Source organism: Panthera onca, chromosome D4, assembly GCF_046562875.1.
Source record: "Panthera onca isolate mPanOnc1 chromosome D4, mPanOnc1 haplotype 2, whole genome shotgun sequence".
Taxonomy (NCBI): Eukaryota; Metazoa; Chordata; class Mammalia; order Carnivora; family Felidae; genus Panthera; species Panthera onca.
The window spans coordinates 69,026,363-69,046,893 of NC_138351.1; the positions used below are offsets into that span (position 1 = coordinate 69,026,363).

The following is a 20,531-nucleotide window of genomic DNA, read 5'->3' on the forward strand; positions in this document are numbered from 1 at the left end:
CTCTCTCTGCCTCTCTCTCTCTCTCAAAAATAAATAAACATAAAAAAAAGAATAGATGTGACATGATTTGATTTACGGTTGAAAAGACTACTCTGATTGCTGGGGAGGCTAATGGGGAAAAGAATAGAAGTGGAGTTGGGAGGCAGGTGAAAGATAATGACGGGTTAGCCTAAGGCTGTACAATTAGAAATGGTAAAAATGGCTGAATTTGGGATATAATTTGGAGAATAAAGTTGACAGGACTCGATAATGGATTAGATATGGTGGATGGGAAGACAGGAACAAAGGAGAGATTTACCAGGGATGATGACTAGATTTTTGATCTGAGCACCTGGGTAGATACTGGTATCGTGAACTAAAATGGGGGAAGACTGGGAGAAAAGCAGGTTTCAGGGGGAAGAGAGGTCCAGACAAAAATCAATGGTTCTGTTTGGTTGTGATAGTCTTCAGAAGGTTGTTATACTCTAAGTGAAGATATTGTTTAGGCAATTAGCTAACTCTGTCTACACCGAAGGGGACAGGTCCAAGCTGGAGGTATTTCAAAACAAAGGACAAGATCAGATCACCTGGTGACCAACAGTGGATATACAGGAATACAGACCACAGCGGATTAGATATTGTATTACAATACAAGGAGATATGTGCTGTGAAAGGGGAAATGCCAGGTCAGTGGAGAAGGAAGTTGGTCAGGGAAAGAAAGTTCCATGGAAGAATTATATCTGAGCGCTAAGATCCAAGAAAAACCCAGCAGGGACATTATATCAGTCAGAATCATGGCACAGAGATGTAATTTGCAACTGGCCACATGGTTAGTGGTATAACTGTTATTTTCCTTTATACTTGAACCACTTTATGTCAAATGTGTACATTACTGAGAGCAGCCAGACACCTGAAGCAAGTTCTCTGGAGTTATTCTGCTTGGGTTCAAATGCTGCATCTGTCACTTACTAGGTGGGTGACTCCAGGCACATTACTCAGCATCTCTGCACTCCACTTTTCTTATCTGTAAATGAGCATACTACAAATAGCTAACTACTAAGGTGATGCTTACTATGTTCCTTGTACTAAGTTTTTACATACGTTATTCAACACCCCCCTCCAAAATCAATGGAGTTGAGTTATTATTATCTGTGCCTTTCTGATGAGGGTCTGGAAGCACATTTACCCATTCCAATATTTATCGTGTGCCTGCTGTCAGGCACGTTTCTTCACACATCGGTTAACACAACAAAATCCTCGCTTTTGTGCAGTTTCAGTCTGGGGTTTGAGGAAAAGAACGATGATCAACTTAATAAATATGTATATTATCTAGTAATTATAAGATGATAAATGCTATAGAGATAACAGAACAGGATAATAAAGCTAGTGTAGTTACGGTTTTCAGCCGAGTATTAGGGTAGACCTCACTGAGAAGGTGACTTTTGAGCAAAGGTTTGAAGGAGGCGAGACAGTGAGCCGCCACTCAAGCATCTGGGTAAAGAGGACTCAGGAGCGGGCACAAGTGCAAAGGCAGGCTCTCAGGCAGGAGCACGTGCCTAGTACCCACCAACCACCCGAGCGCAAGGGAGAGGAGGGAGACGTGGTGAAAGGCAAGGGCTATGTATCCAGTTGCAAGCAGTCTGACTTATAGGTGACAGCAGCCACTGGACAGTTCCGCCCAGAGGAGTGAAAGAACTTGACCTACTATATCGGTCCTTCTATTTACGCCCAAGGTCCACCCAGGCAGTGTGGCACAGGGGTCTGCGCTCTCAGGAGTAAAGGATCAGAGTCGTCACCACAGTGGCTCATCCACACGGCAAGCGCCCAGTAAGCGCCGGCCCAGTACCGTGGTTACCACGATCCTTTCACTCAAACCCCGCCTCAACCTACCGCCCTCCTGTTCCCCAGCTCCAGAGCTCGGCTTCCACTTAGCGCGGTCTCCACGTAGCGCTTCCCCGGCTACGGATTGCGCAACTCAGGCAGCCGGGAGGAGCCTGGACGTAGGCGGAGCAGCAACCAGCGGGAGAACGCCCCGGGTGCAGACGCCACAAGGAAGCCCCGACAGCCCTCGAGACGCCCACTGACTGCGCCTGCGCACGCTCGATCCAGGCCGCCGACATTCCAGAGCCGCAATCCGTCCAGCCCCAATTCCGGGGCGGAGTTCTTGGCTGCGCCTGCGCACAGCCTCGCCGCACCCTACGCCTGCGTGCTTAGCCAGCCCGGCCCCATCCCCCAGATTTTTTCGGGTGGGGGAGGGGGCGCGTCTCGGCGAGTCACGTTGATGGCGGCCACCAGCTTGTGGTGAGCTAGCGGATTCTCTGCTTGTCTCGCAGACCCCTCGTGCCTCTTGGACTCAGTGGCTGGCGCCGGGCGCGTGAGGAAGCACGGCGGCCCAAACTCTCGGGGAAGGCCGCAGTCGCGGAGGCAGCGGCGCGGCCCGGGCCCAGGGCTGGGGGAGAGGCCGCTCCGCAGGGCGAATGTGACAAGCCCCCACCCCCACCGCCTTCCTCCCGAGTGCGCTAGGAGCGCGGGCGACCCCGGGGCCCCGCCAGGCCACAGACCCCGCCCAGCGGCCAGCACCCGGAGCAGGCCCGGCAGCGGAGCTGCGCGGCGGCACCATGCTGGTCACCCTGAAGACCCTCCAGCAGCAGACCTTCAAGATCGACATAGACCCCGACGAGACGGTGCGAGCGGTGGGGAGCGCGGGGCCAGGGCAGGGCGGGGGCGGCCGCGCGCGGGCCTCGGGGAGCGCTAGGGGGCCGCCGGGCCTGAGCGGGGGGCGGTGCGGTGGTTCTGTGCGCTGGGCCTGGGCTTCAGCTCCGAGCAGGGCCCGGCAGAGCTCCCGATCGAAGAGAGCCCTCAGCACACCCGGGAGTGTGCAGCGAGCGTGGGACTCGAGCTCCGGGAGCTGGTTAAGGCCTGAGGACTCAGGGCCGCGGCGGCATGCGGCCCACGCGAGCCTTCGGAGTTGGCCGCAGGCTTTGTGGCAGGAGTAAGGGGAAGCAGTAGCCGGACGCCGAGGCCCTGGTGGCAGATGGCGTGGAGCACACGGCCGCCGGGCACAGGAGGCCTGGGCCCGGGAGCTCTCGGTAGTGGGGCCAGAGGGGGAGGGGAGGTCAAGGCCTCCTCGGTGATGGAGCCGGGCTCTCTGGGTGCTTAGGTGCGGGAGGGAGTTGTAGGCGTTGCCACTACCCCTGCTCGGACCTGGTTAGGCGCTAAGGTCTAGGAGGTGGTAACTGAAGATAATGAGCTTTTTAAAAAAAGCTATCAGGTTCCGTCAGCCGCAGAGCGAAAGGTGAGTGGTGAAAATGAATTATTTGCCTCTTCTCCAGAACTGGTAATCCTTTTATTTGCATATACTATCGTGAATCGTTTAGCCGCAGTTCTCCCGCCACCAAGCCCACACCCATACGTAATTCGCACTTCCAGGCCTGTGTGGTGGTGAGATTTTCTGCGTTAGAGCCCTTCAAATCCAGGCTCACGCTCAACTCCAGGTTAATGACTCCTCTGTGGTAGAAGTCTTCTAATGTAGGTATTGGAAACCCTGCACCCTTCCCCCGGCCCCCAAATAACAGAATTTCAGGGAAGAAAAAAAGAAAATAAAAACTTTGAATCTCTTCTGTCGTCAAACCCACGAACACTTCGAAAGTCCACGTGATAAATTCTCGTGCCATCGTCTGTATTTGTGACTGCAAGATGTCAGTACAACTTTATGCCAAGAATCTAAAAACGCCACCGGTGTAAATCTATTGCTTTTGTTTTTGAATTGTGGTTCCTGTACACCATTAAGATTGACATGTTAAGTTTAAACTAGCTACTTTTTAACAATCTATATTTAAAAAAACAGTTGATTCTATTTTTGGTGGAGATCAGGGTTCTTGGTGTTAAATAGACCAGTACCATTTGTGCCTCTAACTTATTTGCTATGTACCTGCCTTTCGGAGATGTGAGGATATAATGGTATTTAATTGGTCGTTAGTAAATGAAATCGATCATTAGCAATGGCTGTCTTTGGGTGAGGATGTAGTGTTAAGTTTTACTAAACTGTCTCACTTAACCTCAAGTTTTCTACATCTTCAATTATTTAAGAAACATAGTTTCCAATCTTTGTGGAATTGTGGCACAAAATAATTTTATTTCAATAATATGTAGAAGTATGCTTTGTGATAAATTCTTAAAGTACAGGAGATAGCAATTATAGATGAGTAACTTTTCAGTATCCTGAGTAACTGACAACACCCTGTGGATTGATATTACTAATAAAAGTCAGATTTTTCTTGAATGTTTCTTTATGGCTTAGTGTGTACTAGTAAGGTAAAGGATGAAAGTTAAAGCGCAGCTGTCTGTTTAACGTTTTCAGACGAAACTTTTTATAAAATGTCTATTTGACTTTGGTTCTTTGCAGTAATACTGGTGCCACAGGAACTTTACCAGCTTGTAATGTTCTGAATTAATTCCAGAATTATTGAAGCCTCAAGGAGGTTTTTGTAAATATCTGTGGATTAATTGAAGTTATGCCCTGACTTTCTATAGCTCTACTGGCTGTTCTGTAAGATTTGTAGGCATTTTGTGCATTAATTATTTTAGAGCCAGTATTGCTTTTGTATATATTCTTAACTATATTTGCTGTTTACCAGTTTATTTACAAGGGAATGTCTTATGTTACACGAATTATAAATATAATACGCTTCTAAAAGCGTATTTTTAGAAAGTTCGTTGTCATGGAGATTGGCTTTTTCAGCTTTTTGTTGCTATTTTTCTAAATATAATTGTGTTACTTTTTATACAAATATAAAAACTAGCATTGTTTGGAGCAAGAAATGAAAACATTTAATCATTGATATGGAGCATTTACATTAACATGATTTGTAGGATTTCTTTCTTTTCTTTTTTTTAAGATTTCATTTTTAGGTAATCTTTACACCCAGTGTGAAGCTTGAGCTTACAACCCCAAGATCAAGGGTCCCGTGCTCCACCAATTGAGCCAGCCAGGAACCCCTTGTAGGATTTCATTTTAGTGGACTTAAATTTCAGAAATGTTTATAGTGATTTTTTATAATATCTATATATTTTTAATTTTTTTAATGTTTATTTTTGAGAAAGAGAGAGAGTACAACCAGGGGAAGAGCAGAGAGAGGGAGACACAGAATCCAAAGCAGGCTCCAGGCTCTAGGCTCTGAGCTGTCAGCACAGAGCCTGATGCGGGCTTGAACAAACCTTGAGATCACCTGAGCTGAAGTCGGCTGCCTAACCACCCAGATGCCCCTAATATCTATTTTTGATACAGTATTTTAGTAGAATTACTGTAAGGAAAGAAACGATGAATGTTCTATTAATATAGGGAGACTCTAAGTGTCCTGTTTCTAATTTGTGGTGAAAACTAGGTAACCGGGGATATTAGAAATAGATTTTTTAATAAAGCGGAGAAAACAGGATTTTAGTGAGACCTGTAAGGAGATCCACATAAAATGAACAGTTTTTGCTCTCTGAGACTTGTGTTTTGGCTATTCAAAGGTTTGCCCTTGTTTGATGTTTACCTAGAAGGAATTAAGAAAATTAAGTAACTTCAAGTGGCCAATATAGAAAGTCGTAAGAGCTTCAGATGTGCAAGAGCAAAAATAAAGGAAAAAAAAGGACTGGGATATAGGAATCATGAGAGTGATTCATTTGTTGAACATCTATATGTTTAGTGGTCTTTGAGTGGCAGCATTGGAGGAATACAGGCATGTTTGGACAGGGTCTGTCTGGGTCTTCTGGGAGCCTTGCTGACCTAGTGGCTCAATAGCTATAGAGTAGGAGATGTACAAAGTGGAAAAAGGAACAGGATTTGTTTTTAAATTGTTTGTGTTTGCTTTAGTTTTTGAATGCTGAAACTCTTCTCCCTCTTTTTATTTTAATTAAAAAAAATTTTTTAACGTTTATTTATTATTGAGAGTCAGACACAGAGTGTGAGCAGGGGAGGGGCAGAGAGAGGGGGAGACACAGAATCTGAAGCAGGTTCCAGGCTCTGAGCTGTCAGCACAGAGCCCAAACCTGGGCTTGAAGTCACAAACTGCGGGATCATGACCTGAGCCGAAGTCGGATGCTTAACCGACTGAGCCACCCAGGCGCCCCTCCTCTCCATCTTTTTTAACCGCCAAAATTTTCTTGACACTTAATCAGCCATTTTGTACCATTTGTTTGACCATTAGCATGCACTGCCTTTAGTGTTAACCAATGGAAAACAATGTTTTTATTATCACGATAGTAATGCATCCCTTATAAAATATTCAAACAAGATAGAAACAAAATGAGTAGGTTGGATGAGAAGACCATTGCTAAAAGAGAATATTCTTAATTATGTGAAGCTTTGTTTTAAAGAGATGATTTACTGTAAAAAAAAAAAAATAGAAATTAGCATTCTGAGATGTCTAATAGACTGCTACTTGTATAAAATTCTTTAAAATTTTGAAAGTTGGTGGGGCGCCTGGGTGGCTCAGTTGGTTAAGTGTCCGAATTTGGCTCAGGTCATGAGCTCATGGTTTGTGGGTTCCAGCCTCATGTCGGACTCTCTGCTGTCAGTGCGGAGCCTGCTTCAGATCCTCTGTCTCCCTCTCTCTCTCTGCCCCTTCCCCACTTGGGCTCTATCTGTCAAAAATAAATAAACGTTAGAAAACAACTTTTTTTGAAATTTGGTCATGTGATGGACATTTAGAGGAAAATGGAATAGTTTTTTTTTTAAAGCTCAGATCCAAAGTCACTTAGTTTTTTCTCTTTCGCTATTACTTCAACAACCCATTGCTTTAACTTCAAAAACCCTTTTGCTATTACTTCAACCCAACCCGGAACAGGTAGATTAGAACAAAACTTGAAATGATTGTAATACGTTGCAGATCTTATTGTATCTGTGAAAATGATGACAAGAAAGAATATGTGATATACAGATTTAATCCTTCAATATGCTAACCCTTGTCACTGTTGTGTGCTTTGAATAACTGGGAAAAAAAATAATAAGTCTGACATGAAACTTTAAATGAAGAAGCTGAAATGCGATTATATTAACACATCAAAGCTGTATATATACGTTGGAAGTTTTGGACAAGAAAATTGTAAAGATAAAACAGTTTTAATTACTGTAGACTGCACACTTAGCATACTGTACAGTAATCTACAAAGAATTACCTTGCTTTGTGGTTTATTTGTATAATGTTGGTGATTATGCTGTAAAATGCTGTTTTGTACTTGTATAGTATATGGTATTTGTTAGACATCATTTATTAGCAACTTGTTCCTATTGCAGTTTATTACATTTTAATATGGTTGTGCTGGAGATAGTACTTTATTATAGAAGTTTCCTAGATTATTAAAACAAGAAGAATAAATGTATTAAAATACTGTATCACAGAGATGAAATTAAGATTTGTTGGCATATTGGTAAATCACAATACTGGAAGTACCTGGGAAATCTGGTATGATTTCTGCCAGAATTTTGCTCTTCCTATACCTAGCACATAGTAGGCATTTAGTAAACATCTTTTGAATGAGTTGAATACATTCTTCTAGTGAACTATCAAGTTAGTGATCCCCCAATGTTTGTATGTTGATTTATCTAATATTTGTTGAGCACTTTAAATATCTTGTCCTGCTGTTACAGTGCATATTTTATAATGGAACAAATCCGTTTAAAAACAAATTTTAATAACCAGATAATGCTAAGAGCTATATAGAGAACTGAAATAGGATGAGGTAATATGATAGTACATGACTGGGTGGCTACTTTTAAATTGACTAGTCACAGAAGGCCTTTTTGAATACAGTGACATTTAAACTGAGATCTGAATAATAATTACTCCCATGGAGAAGAGTGTTTTCTGTGGGGAAAGACCTTTTAAGAGTGTGTTTTGGGAATCAAAAAAGGCCTGTATGCTGATCTGGTAGGTGAGGGTGAAGGGAGGTAATAGATCTGAGTTAGGCAAGGGGCCAGAGCCTGTAGGACTTTGTTCTAAGGTAGGGGTTTTCAAGGTAAAATAGGAAGAAGCCTTTAGGGGATTTTAGGCAGAGGAGGAAAATTATTTCTTTTATGATTTTAAAGGTTACTTTGCTGTATGGAAAATGGATAGTAGGATGAGCAAGAGTGAAAGCACGGAGATCAGTTAGGCTTGTACTGTGTTAGGCTTGTACTGTAGTCTTAAACAGGGTTTTGACCTGTTTAAGATATGATGAAAAGTGAATGGATTTGAGATATGTTTGGGAGAGTAGATATGAAAGAATTTTTGATGGGTTGGAATGGGGAAAATTGAGAAATTGAGGATTAAACTTAGATTTAGGTTGTATAAATTATGCGAATACTTGTGTTCTTTTCTCACATGTGGAGGGCTGGGAGAGGAGCAGGTTTGGGGTTGCGGTGGGAATTTAAGATTTAAGTTTAAGATGCTTATTAAACATTAAAGAAGAAGGGTGCCTGTGTGGCTCAGTCGGTTAAACATCCTACTCTTGATTTTGGCTTAGGTCGTGATCTTTCACAGTTGTTGGGATTGAACCCCACAACAGGCTCTGCACTGAGTGTGGAGCCTCCTTGGGATTCTCTCTCTCTCTCTCTCTCTCTCTCTCTCTCTCTCTCTGCCCCTCTTCCAGTTGCGCAAGCACATTCTCTCTCTTGCTCTCTCTCTTTCTCAAATAACATTTAAACATTAAAAAAACAAAACAAAACTTTCAAGTAGAGATGGCACGGAGATTTGTAATGAACCTCTGTCCCACAGAAAAGTTTTGGTTAGAGATAGAGACCTGACAATAGGCAGCATATGTGGTTGACTTCAATCCGCGGGACTGGATGAGATTATTTAGCAGTCTTTTTCAATGCCTATTCCTTCTGAAAAATGAACCCTAAATTATCCACTATATGTAATTAATAGTATGCTTCTAGAATTGAAGAACCATGGTGAGAATGTTGCTAGGTAATAGGATGGGTCCTGGGGTTGAAGTTGGTTTAGAATTGAAGATTTCACGTGGAGATGGGATAGTGAAGAGTCAGTCAAGGAGCAATCTTTGAGGTAGGAAGAATCCAAGAAAAAATGTTGCAAGAAGGAGGAAAGGATCAAATGTGTCTGATGCTTGAGAATTCAAAAGAGACATGCCCTTTGGTTTTGGCAGCTTGGTAGTTCATTAATGACCCTGACAAGTAATCTCCATGCAGTGTTGGAGCCAAAACTTATGTTTGAGTAGATTGAGAAGTGAATGGGAGATGAGGAAGTGTAGATAGTAGCTATGGACATATATTGTTATTTTGACATTGTCATTTTTCCTGATGTAGCTCCTTTTATCTCTGTGTTAAAAACGTGTGAAAGTTATCATAGTTCTGAGCTCCACAGCATATGGTAGACGTATTTTAAAACCCCACACTAGAATTGTGGAAAATATGTAACAGTGTATGATTTAAAAAGAAGAAATGAAGGCCAATGCGATTAGTAACTTGCTGCCATCACACAGTCAATGGCTCTGGTAGTTTCAGTATATATGTATCTTGCCTGTACCCTGGTCTTGTAATCCTTAATGTCTCATCCGGTGATCTTTCCTTCTGCTCCCTCAATTATTCAGTCCCATGACTGGTAATTAGATCTTATTACCAGTAACAAACTTCCCCCATCCCCAGTAATCTGTTTTTAGTATCCTACTTTACCTTTCCTCTGATTCTAGTTCTAATGAGACCTATAATTCATTTGATTCATACTTCTCTTTGCTGACCTTCCCTTCATGTTATTGCTTCCACTCTTGCCCAGCTAAAATAGGGTCAGTGATTATAATCGCTTTCTTGCAAGGGTCAGCATAGCATATCTCTGGAACCAGACTGCCTGAATTTCAATCCTGGCTGTACCACTTGCTCTGTGACCTTGGGCAAGTTACCCAGTTATGTGCCTGTTTCCTCAGCTTAAAATGAGGGTACTGCCACTGGAAGTACTAACCTCATATGGTTGTTTGGAAGGTTTTATGATTTTGAGATCATACACAGAGTGCTTAGAACTGTGGCTGTGCCTGGCAACGTGGTCCCACTCTCACTTCATTGTTTCTGCTCGGAAAACCCCAGATGTGATTAAATTCAGTTCTGTTGTGCTTACACCTGTGTAGCTAGAAGACACATAGCCACATTGATTTGTCTCACCTAAAATTCATGAACATTAACCTTCGTTGGGCCCTTTTACTGCCTGGTAGTACTCTCCACTAGTCTGTCCATTCACTCTTCTGCTGTCATAGGCAGATTTCATATACAATCCTTATTGTCAGCTGATGACCCCAGATTTAAGATTTTGTTGAGAATATAGAAACAATTGGAACAGAAGAACTTTTGCGGAATCCTACCAGAACTACCTACTTCTTCTAGTCTCCTTTTGTTGTGGGTAGCTATCTATGGTGGGTGGTGCTGAGGCTAGTCCTACTTTTCCACAGCATTTTGGTTGCTCTACTTCGCCTGTGAAGGGCCCACTCCCAGTTCAACTTTTCTCTTCTGCCTCATTGATTTTTCCATCGTAGAATGTTTGTTTTCCCAATTTTAATAAAACTCTCCCTTGTCTCCACATCCCTCTTTGGCTACTGCCTCGTTTCCCTGCTGCTCTTTATAGCAAAAACTTAATGGTAACTCTTGAGTCTGTTTACTTGTTTTTACATTTTGCTCTCTTTCAAATACATCACAGCACTGCTAGTCTAGGGAAGAGTTTTTTCCCCCCACTTTGTAGTTATCCTCTGTCCTTGAGCACTTAAATCTCTTTTCTCATTAGTAAAATAGAAGTAATAACTTCCCTGCCTTCCTTGTAGAGTTGATGTGAAAATCAAAAGAGATCATGGATCTGAAAATTTTTAGCGAATTGTGAAATTAGAAATAAATGCATGCAACTTTTTTTCAACAAATTGTGCTTTCATCAGTTTTCCATTATTTTGATCACTGTCTTTACTATCTTTTTTTACAAAAAGTCTGTGTGAATGTGGTATCCTCGGACTGGGTCAGCTTGATGTGATCGGCAGTTTCGAACAGTTTTTAAGAGCAGTGTTCTGCTTTCTTTAGTTTGGAAATTATAAGATGGTTTGATAGGTAATGTATAAAATTTCTGTTGCTTTTGGAAAGAAATGTGCTAAATTTGAGCTTGCCGTAGCACAGTGAATTCTGCTGAAGGACACCACACCATCTGTTCCCTATAAGTTTGGAAAAATTCTTTATGTAGTTTCTCCAAGAGCTAATTTTATACTGAATGAACTTTATAAACCTTTTATACATTACATAAACCTTTTCTAGGAGAGGAGGTAGACTGGCCGCAAATGACTAATACGTATGAACAGATCCTAAATACTTCAAACAGGTAGATAAAAATTATTTGTCACTCCTTCCTCTCCCCCTCACACTTTGGGTAAATTAGGTAGGTGACTTTTTTGTAGTGTATTAGATTCATTCTCTGCCTATAGAAACTTTAAAAGTTTACAGGTATCTTAAGAGTTTCTACTTTTCTACTTAATCAGTTTTCAAAGTGTGTCGGTTTTAATCTCGTTGAAATCATATTGTTAGGAATATATTTTAGAATAGATTAATTAAATTGGCATGAATAGTTGGAGTAGCTTAAATATCATAGTTTGTATGGGAAGAATAGGTTCTGAACTTCAAATTATATTTAAAATCATAGCCTTTTGGATCATAACCCTGTTTGAGAATTGATTGCCTTTATATATACTGTCTGTTCATACATTATTTTATTTTATTTTTTATTTTTTTAAATTTACATCCAAATTAGTTAGCATATAGTGCAACAATGATTTCAGGGGTAGATTCCTTAGTGGCCCTTACCCATTTAGCCCATCCCCCCTCCCACAACCCCTCCAGTAACCCTCTGTTTGTTCTCCATATTTATGAGGCTCTTCTGTTTTGTCCCCCTCCCTGTTTTTATATTATTTTTGTTTCCCTTCCCTTATGTTCATCTGTTTTGTCTCTTAAAGTCCTCATATGAGTGAAGTCATAGGATTTTTGTCTTTCTCTAATTTCGCTTAGCATAATACCCTCCAGTTCCATCCACATAGTTGCAAACGGCAAGGTTTCATTCTTTTTCATTGCCGGTAATACTCCATTGTGTGTGTGTATATATATATATATATATATATATATATATATATATATACACACCACATCTTCTTTATCCATTCATTCATCAATGGACATTTGAGCCGTTTCCATACTTTGGCTATTGTTGATAGTGCTGCTATAAACATGGGGGTGCATGTGTCCCTTCGAAACAGCACACCTGTATCCCTTGGATAAATGCCTAGTAGTGCAATTGCTGGGTCATAGGGTAGTTCTAGTTTTAGTTTTTTGAGGAGTCTCCATACTGTTTTCTAGAGTGGCTGCACCAATTGCATTCCCATGTTCATTCATTATTAATACTGTACTGTCAGTAATAAAAAAAAAAAAAACTCTTTACTTTTGCTACATTCTTTTATTCCTTGGGTCCAGTGGGAAGATTTTTCCTATTGCACTAGTAAACTGACTTTTTTACCATCAAATCTATCTTTAGAATTCGCAGAAATATACTTTGGGGAGAGGAATCCAGAAAATACTCCTTGGTGCCTATGCTAGTTTCCCAAATGGAAGGATACCACTTAAGGAATCAAAAGGAAAAAGAAAACCAAAAACATTGCCCCCATAGATGCACACAATCTATGAAATCCTTTTGTAAACATATTTAGGTTTGGGACTCTTTCCTTTTGCTAATGTTAATTGCCAAATTTTGGTTGCTCTTATTTTTCGGAATTTAAGTAGGTATTAGAGTACTGCCTTAGACTTTTTTTTTTTTTTTTTTTTAAGTAATCTCTACACCCAGCGTGGGGTTCAAACTCAAGACATCAATATCACGAGTTGCATGCTCTACCAACTGAGCTGGCTGGGCACTCTAGAATTTTCTTTTTTAGTGCAGACTCCTCAAAATTGCAGTATATTCTTCTGTGATATTAGTAAGCAGTGGTTGTTTCCCTTAAATTACTAACATAATCTAGGCTTGTTATAGTTACTACAGTATATAAAAAAGTAGAAGCCTTTATGCCCCTGGTCCAAATAACCACTATGGACTCTGTTTGCTGCTAGACAGGTGTTTTTTTTTTACCTATGTGTAATATATAAACATAATTTCACTATGTTCTTAAAAATCACTTGCTTAGCAACTAGCTTTTGCCCTTTATAATTATAAATACGTCATTCATTCATATATGCATGTATTCAGTGAGTACCTTGCATGAATAGTATTGTTCTTGTATTGCATTGTATTTAAATGAATGCATCTGCAGTAATATATTTTACCATTGATGAATGTTTAGGGTTGTTTTCAGTGTTAGGAACAGTAGTGTAGAACACATAACTTGTTCGTGTATCTTTAAAGTGTTTTTGTAAACATCTCTTCAGCTTTGATTTCCAGATGCAGAGCTGCTGGATCAAAGGAACTCAAATTTGCCTGCATTAGCGCTCACAAATATCAACATTTGTTGTTGTTCTCAAATATCAGCTTCCACAGTAGCACTAGCCAGGATTCAAATAGGAGATGAGGCACAGATTAAATTGAGTTAAATATTGGGAAGCTCTTAATATACTGCCTGGCATGTGCTAAGTACATAGCATCCATGAGCTGTTATTCATTCAGCCTCTGTACTTCAGGGCTACCCATTAAAGCTTGCATAAATCTTTTTACGGTATATGTAATTATAACAGTAATAAGGAAAATATATTGTAATATTGAGGAAACTGGATTATCATAAATATTCAGTTGCTAACCCAATCAACAAGCTATAGTCCTAGAAATCTTGTGCAAAAGTGCCGTATAAGAAGACTGACATGCCAAAAAAAAAAAAGACTGACATGCAAAACGACATTTACTATCATGGGGATATAATTTATAAAACATTTTTATGTTTGAAACCTACAACTTAAGTTTGTTGAATGAAAATGACTACTTTTAATGGTTGTTGGCCTGAACTAAGGTAGTACCATGGGATGCAAAGTAATGTTCACACTGGGAAATAATTAGATGGTAAGTTGGAACCACTGGATGAATGATTTGATGTGAGGAAGGTGGAAGAAGAGACACGCATCTCATGGGAATGGGATGAAACAGGATAATTGATCAGATTTTATGTTGGCACTTTTTAATAGACTATTGTGATTGTCAACCATGTTTAATGTTAGATACAGAGTATGTTTTTCCTTTAAAATGCACACAATTATATAAGAGAAAAAGAAGTATGTGGCTAGGAAAAAAGTTTGATTTCTTGATTGTCAGCCATGCTTTGTTGATAGTTGAGTTGATGAAAAACTTCCATTCATTTTTTTTTTTTTTTTTTTTTAATGTTTATTTACTTTTGAGAGAGACAGAGCACGAGCAGGGGAGGGGCAGAGAGAGAGGGAGACACAGAATCCGAAGCAGGCTCCAGGCTCTGAGCTGTCAGCACGGCCAGGCGGGGCTCGAACTCATAGACGGCAAGATCATGACCTGAGCCGAAGTTGGCTGCTTAACTGACTGAGCCACCCAGCCGCCCCAATAAATTTCCATTCTTTATTTAGGGGGAAATAAACAGCAAAATGAAAGTTTAGTCCCTCCTTCTTGTTTATTATTAGCCTTGGATAGCGTGGCCTTGGTTATTTATTGGAACTGTAGCGCTCCATTATAGATCCATCTCGTTTATTGCTTATTGAAACAAGAGCATTGGCATGGAACTCAGCACAGTTAGTAGAGGAGTCACAACTGCATCTGTTGCTTGCCATAACCTTCCCAAGAGAAACCATGTAGAGAGGTGCTGCCTCCTCTTTTTGTTTGTTTGTTTGTTTGTTTGTTTGTTTGTTTTTGGTAATATCCAGAAAGAAGGCCTTTCTTTATAAGCTGTTTTAAAGTGTTCCATTTGATTGGGTTAGGGAAGGTTTAGACAAACTAGATGTCTAGAAGCCATCTGCAGTAAACACATTATGGTTGAAATGCCTATACTAGGATATCTAGTAAAAGTATCCAGTAGAGAGTTGGGTCTGTATGACTAAAGATAAGGAGAGGATTTCACAAATTAGTGAACAGAGAGATTGGAGGAAATCCTGAGGAGTATGGCCTTATGGAAGCCAAAGGAAGACAGTGTGGAGAGACAGGTCAGTACTGTTTAAGAGACAGGTCAGGTAAGGTAGTGAAGGACTAAGAAGTATCTAGTTATGGTTTTGCTGAATTTAGAGATACTGGTAAGAACAGTCTTAATGGAATCCTGAGCATAGGGAGAAAAACAAGTAACAGAATTGGGAATAAAGTCCATGCTTCTGTCAGCACTACATTGCATTCTTGAGTAATCGGTGTGGGGTTACTAGTATTACAATGTGTGTAGTTAATTTTTTTTTTTTTTTTTGAAAAATGCCTGAGACTAAGGGGAGGAGAATATACCTAGCAAGAAATATGGGGGGTTGTGAAGTTTTTGTTTTGTTTTAAAGATGATAGAAAATTGGGTCTGTTTAAGTGTGAATGGAAATGAACTGGCCTTGAAGGAGAGGGTGAAAATACAGCTGGGGGAGGGTGGGAAACAACTAGCAAGGTATTGAAGAACACTGGAGGGAGAACCAAGGAACAAGTGAAAAGGATTAGATTTGAAAGAGAGGGATGCCTCTTTCATTTAATAGGAAGAAAGGAGGGGCACCTGGGTGGCTAGGTCTGTTAAGCAGCCGACTTCGGCTCAGGTCATGATCTCGCGGTCCGTGAGTTCGAGCCCTGCGTCGGGCTCTGTGTTGACAGCTCAGTGCTGGAACCTCCTTCAGAGTCTGTGTCTCCCTCTCTATCTACCCCTCCTCCATTCACATTCTGTCTCTCTCTCTGAAAAATGAATAAATGTTCAAAAAAATTTTTAATAGGAAGGAAGGAGATTAGGTGGATCTGGATGCAAAAAAAGAAAGTATGTCGCTTTGGTGGCAGAAGGTGGAGGATGGGTCCCTCTGATATCTGCTGATTTTTGTCTTTGTTTTTAATTTGGGGATGAGGGGCAGAGAGAGAGTCCCCAGCATACTCCTGCATGGAGCCCAAAGTGGGGTTTGATCTCATGAACTGTGAGATCATGACCTGATCCAAAATCAAGAGTCAGAAGTTTAACTGACCGAGCCACCTGGGCGCCCTTGATATATTTTGAATGAAGTAGAAGATGGTCATCTGTAGTGGGGGAGGAAGTTTTGGCAATCAAATTTAGAGAAGAGTGCAGGTTTGAAATATCCTCTTGGAGAATGGAGGAGAACCAAAAGAAGTGAGGATTTAGGGTATCTTTAATTTTCTCCAGCATGTAGAAGATTGGATGTAAATGGATAGGTAGGGGTTGGATAGTTAAGGTAAGATTTGTTAGCTGAGTGAGGTAGGAGGCAGCACAGAGTGGTCAAAGTGAATTTTTTGTTGAGTACAGATGGAAATAAATTCAGTTGTGTGGGTCCAAATGTGGAATTTTGCCTGGGGGAAGCAGCAGAAAGACAAGAAAGTCTGATAATGGGAAGAAAGTGATAGAAGCATTGGAATTATTGTCTTTGCCAAATAGAACTGGCAATAAAGATCAGAGTGAAAGTAGGCACTCTGGGGACCAAATGCAAGACCAGGTGTAGTGAATAGTTACTGAGAGCTGGTAGGGATAGGTGATTGATGTTTACAATTTCAAAGATGGAGAAGTTTGGGGATAACAGGATTCAGCCTGTGTTGTGTGGGTAGGTGACTTAAGTAGATTGGAAAGTAAAGATTGTGTTGAGGTTAAGGAACAACGCCAGAATTTTGGACAGGTCGGTGCACCCGGAACTAAAGTCTAGTTCTAGTAGATGTGTGTGTGTGTGTGTGTGTGTGTGTGTATTCACATATATTTTTATATATATTTACATATATGTTTATATATAAATATATAAAGTTGATTTTACGTTCTGAAGTGGTATTGCTAGATTGAATGGCCACCGCCCCAAAAATGTTGCACTTTGACATATTGCCTTCAAATATTTTATTGTTTGACACTCCCATTCTGAGAGTGTTGTCTCTTCACACATAACACCAAGAATTGTTCAACACTGTCTTTTCCAGTATGATGGTGTATTGAACTAATGACATCTGACACTAAAATTTGTGATTTTGGTTACTAATAAGGTTGAACTTTTTATTGACTATACTTATGAATTGTTGCCCTTTTATTTGTCCCTTATTTCTCTTGGCACAAGAAGTATTTTCTACCATTTCTCTCTCAATTTTTTTGCATTTTTCCTTTTGGTATTTGTCCTATTTCTGTCTGAAATGCATGCTTAGTTTATTAATTTTTCTTTAATAAACAGTTTTAATGTTAGTCTATGATTACTTTTTTAGTCAAATCATATAGGTATCGATGTCTGTAGAGTTCTCATTGTTATGTACTTAATATTTTTTAATCACCCGTTTTTGGGTTTTTTTGGAGCAAAATGATTGGAGGTGTTTGTTCTTGTTGTTTGTCCTGCTTTTTTTTTTTTTTTTAAACTTACAAGGGTTTTTGGGTTTTGTCCCTTCCTCACTCTTTTGACATACAAAGCTAGAGAGTAGGTCCGTTATTTGTTTGGGCTTATGAAAATACAGTGGAATAGTCTTTATGGCTAAACTTTTAAAGTGTATATTCTATGGGTGCTGGAAATAAAAGTATAATTTCCATTGGTTAGAAACTATGTATACATATCAATTAAGTCTAAATTGGCTACACATTCTTGTCAGGAATGAGATTCCTGCTTATTTCTTTCGTTATTTTTTGCTTCATATATTTCTTTATTTTCCTTTCCTTACATATATTTATGCTATATTAATTTACTCATTCAGCAAGTGTTAATTGAGCAGTTACTGTGTGCTCCACCACTATGTACTGTTCTGAGAACTAGAATCACTCATAGTAACACATGTGGTCTATCATTCATTTGTGAGGTTTTTTTTTAACCAACCACAGTTGCAAATATTGCATCTCTTCTCCTCTGAACAAAGAAGTATGGAAGGAAATTATTCACCACAGAGTGCTCTGAGCTCTGTGCTGTCGCTCAGCTGACTTCGGGCAAGTCATTTAGCATGTAAAGTAGCAGTTCTTAGGCAGTCCTCTCTTTTTGTTTTCAAGACCCTTTACATTTAAAATTTGTTGAGGACCCCAAAATAACTTTTATCAATGTACTTGTATTTACTGTATTAGAAATTAAGCAGAGGAATTTTCTAAATGTTCATTTAAATATAATAAATTTAAATTTAAATTATTATATTCATTTAAATATAATAAACCTATTAAATGTTATAACTAATACATTTTGTGTGAAAAATTATTTTCCAAAACAACAAAAAACAGTAAGACTGGCATTATCTTACTTGCTTTCAAAACTTGTTTTTAGTGTTTATTTATTTAAAAAAATTTTTTTTAAGTTTATTTATTTTGAGAGAGAGAGCGCGCGCACAAGCAAGGGAGGGGTAGAGAGAGATGGAGACAGAGGATCTGAAGTAGGCTCTGTGCTGACGGCAGAGAGCCTGATACAGGGCTTGAACCCCACGAACCGTGAGACCATGACCTGAGCTGAAGTCTGACCCTTAACTGACTGAGTCACCCAGGCACCTTAAAATGTTTATTTACTTTTGAGAGAGAAGAGTGTGCAAGCTTGAGAGGGCGAGGGGGAGGGGATGACTTGATCGGAAGTGGGCTCTGCACTGATAGCAGAGAGCAGGATGCAGGGCTCGAACTCTTGAACCATAAGATTCTGACCTGAGCAGAAATCAGACGTTTAACCACCCAGGTGGCCCTTGTTTTGCAAAACTTTTTAATGTTTGGCTTAATAGAAAGAGATAGCTAGATTCTCATCTGCTTCTGCACTCAGTCTTTTGTGAAGTCACATGTTTTGTAGCCTCTGGAAAACTCAAGTATATACTTGTGAGAAAATGAGAGTACAAAAGGCAAATAATATCTTTTGACCTGGTAGACCTCCTGATAAGTAAGGTCTTATGAATGTTTATGGCTCCTTCATCACACCTAGAGAATTGTTGCTCTTGGCAGTATAGGGTTTAAATAAATGGGTCTTTAAAAGTTACTTTATCTTAGAAATTTGGATAGTATCTTTTGTTTCCTGCACTTATCATGACATGTTAGCTGAATATATAGGTAAAATCAGAACTGCCAACATAAATTATAGAACAAGGGCCAACTGTAGAGTTGTTAGACTTGTGAATCCTTGTACTTTTTTATTCTGACCCACACATAGCATAGAATTTACTATCTTGTGGAATTTATATCCTGAGTTTACTGATGTTGACGTCAGATTCTCTGAGTGCTTTTTTTCTGACGCAGGGCTTGAACCCACGGACCGCGAGATCATGACCTGAGTCAAAGTCGGACGCTTAACCGACTGAGCCACCCAGGCACCCCCCTGAGTGCTTTTTTTAAAAGCTGTTACTTATGGGGCATCTGGGTGGCTCAGTTGGTTAAGCATTCGACTCTTGGTCACGATCTGTGGGTTAAAGCCCTGCATCAGGCTCTGCGCTGGCATTAGTTTTTCACCTAAAGCTTAGAACTATAACTTAGACAGTTTTCAGAAGTATTCTGGGAAATTGAAGGAAATGGAATTTTCCCCCTTGATTCTTGTATCTTTAAGTTTTTTTTTTTAACGTTTATTTATTTTTGAGAGAGACAGAGACAGAATGCAAATGGGTTAGGGGCAGAGAGAAAGGGAGACACAGAATCCCAAGCAGGCTCCAGGCTCCAAGCCGTCAGCACAGAGCCTGATGTGGGGCTTGAACTCATAGAGCTGTGAGATCATGACCTGAGCCGAAGTCAGACGCTCAACCCACGGAACCACCCAGGCGCCCCTGATTCTTGTATCTTTAAAGTAATGAAAGTAGTGCTCTCTCTGTGTATCCCTATCAAGCAGTCTTTCACCTAAAGCTCAGAACTATCAACTTAGACAATTTTTAGAAGTATCCTGGGAGATAGAAGGAATGGAATTTTTCCTCTTGATTTTTGTGCCTTTAAAGTAATGAAACTAATTCCATTATATCTTCTTGCCTTTTTTACTCCTCTGCCACCGTGCTTTTTGATTAGTTTCAGAAATTGGACTCATTTTCAAAATACCTCATAATGAGCCTGTTGTCATGTAATTTTACAAGACAGAGATCATAAAGATCATCTGTTACAGTACCTCTTTGTAGATGAGACAACAGATAGTAGTCCTCGGCCAAGGCTGAAATTTGGAGCCACCTGTAAAGCTTTTTAAAAAGTACAGGTGTTCAGGGGCACCTGGGTGGCTCAGTTGGTTAAGCATATGACTTCAGCTCAGGTCATGATCTCCCAGTTCCTGACTTCGAGCCCCACATCCAGGCTCTGTGCAGACATCCCAGAGCTTGGAACTTGCTTTGGATTCTGTCTCCCCCTCTCTCTACCCCTTCCCTGCTCACTCTCTCTCAACAATAAATAAATGTTGAAAAACATTAAAAAAAAAATAAAGGTGTTCAGGCCCCATCTCTAGAAATTATGTTCTAATTGATCTTTATGAAGCCCCCTCAGATGACAATGATGAAACATATCCCACTTTTAAA

General features: G+C 40.2%; 1 protein-coding gene and 1 long non-coding RNA gene across 2 annotated transcripts in view; one reads left to right on the plus strand and one right to left on the minus strand.

Annotated features, from left to right (window-relative positions):
- LOC132663112 (uncharacterized) overlaps positions 1-2,169 on the minus strand; it is a 46,290-nt gene extending 44,121 nt beyond the window's left edge. Inside the window, exon 1 of the long non-coding RNA XR_009602903.3 lies at positions 1,870-2,169. This is a non-coding gene — a long non-coding RNA (uncharacterized LOC132663112). The remainder of the gene's footprint in view (positions 1-1,869) is intronic.
- RAD23B (RAD23 nucleotide excision repair protein B) overlaps positions 2,170-20,531 on the plus strand; it is a 47,565-nt gene continuing 29,203 nt past the window's right edge. Inside the window, exon 1 of the mRNA XM_060609111.3 lies at positions 2,170-2,663. Within this exon, the coding sequence (XP_060465094.1) occupies positions 2,598-2,663 (66 nt within the window). The 5' untranslated portion in view covers positions 2,170-2,597. The remainder of the gene's footprint in view (positions 2,664-20,531) is intronic.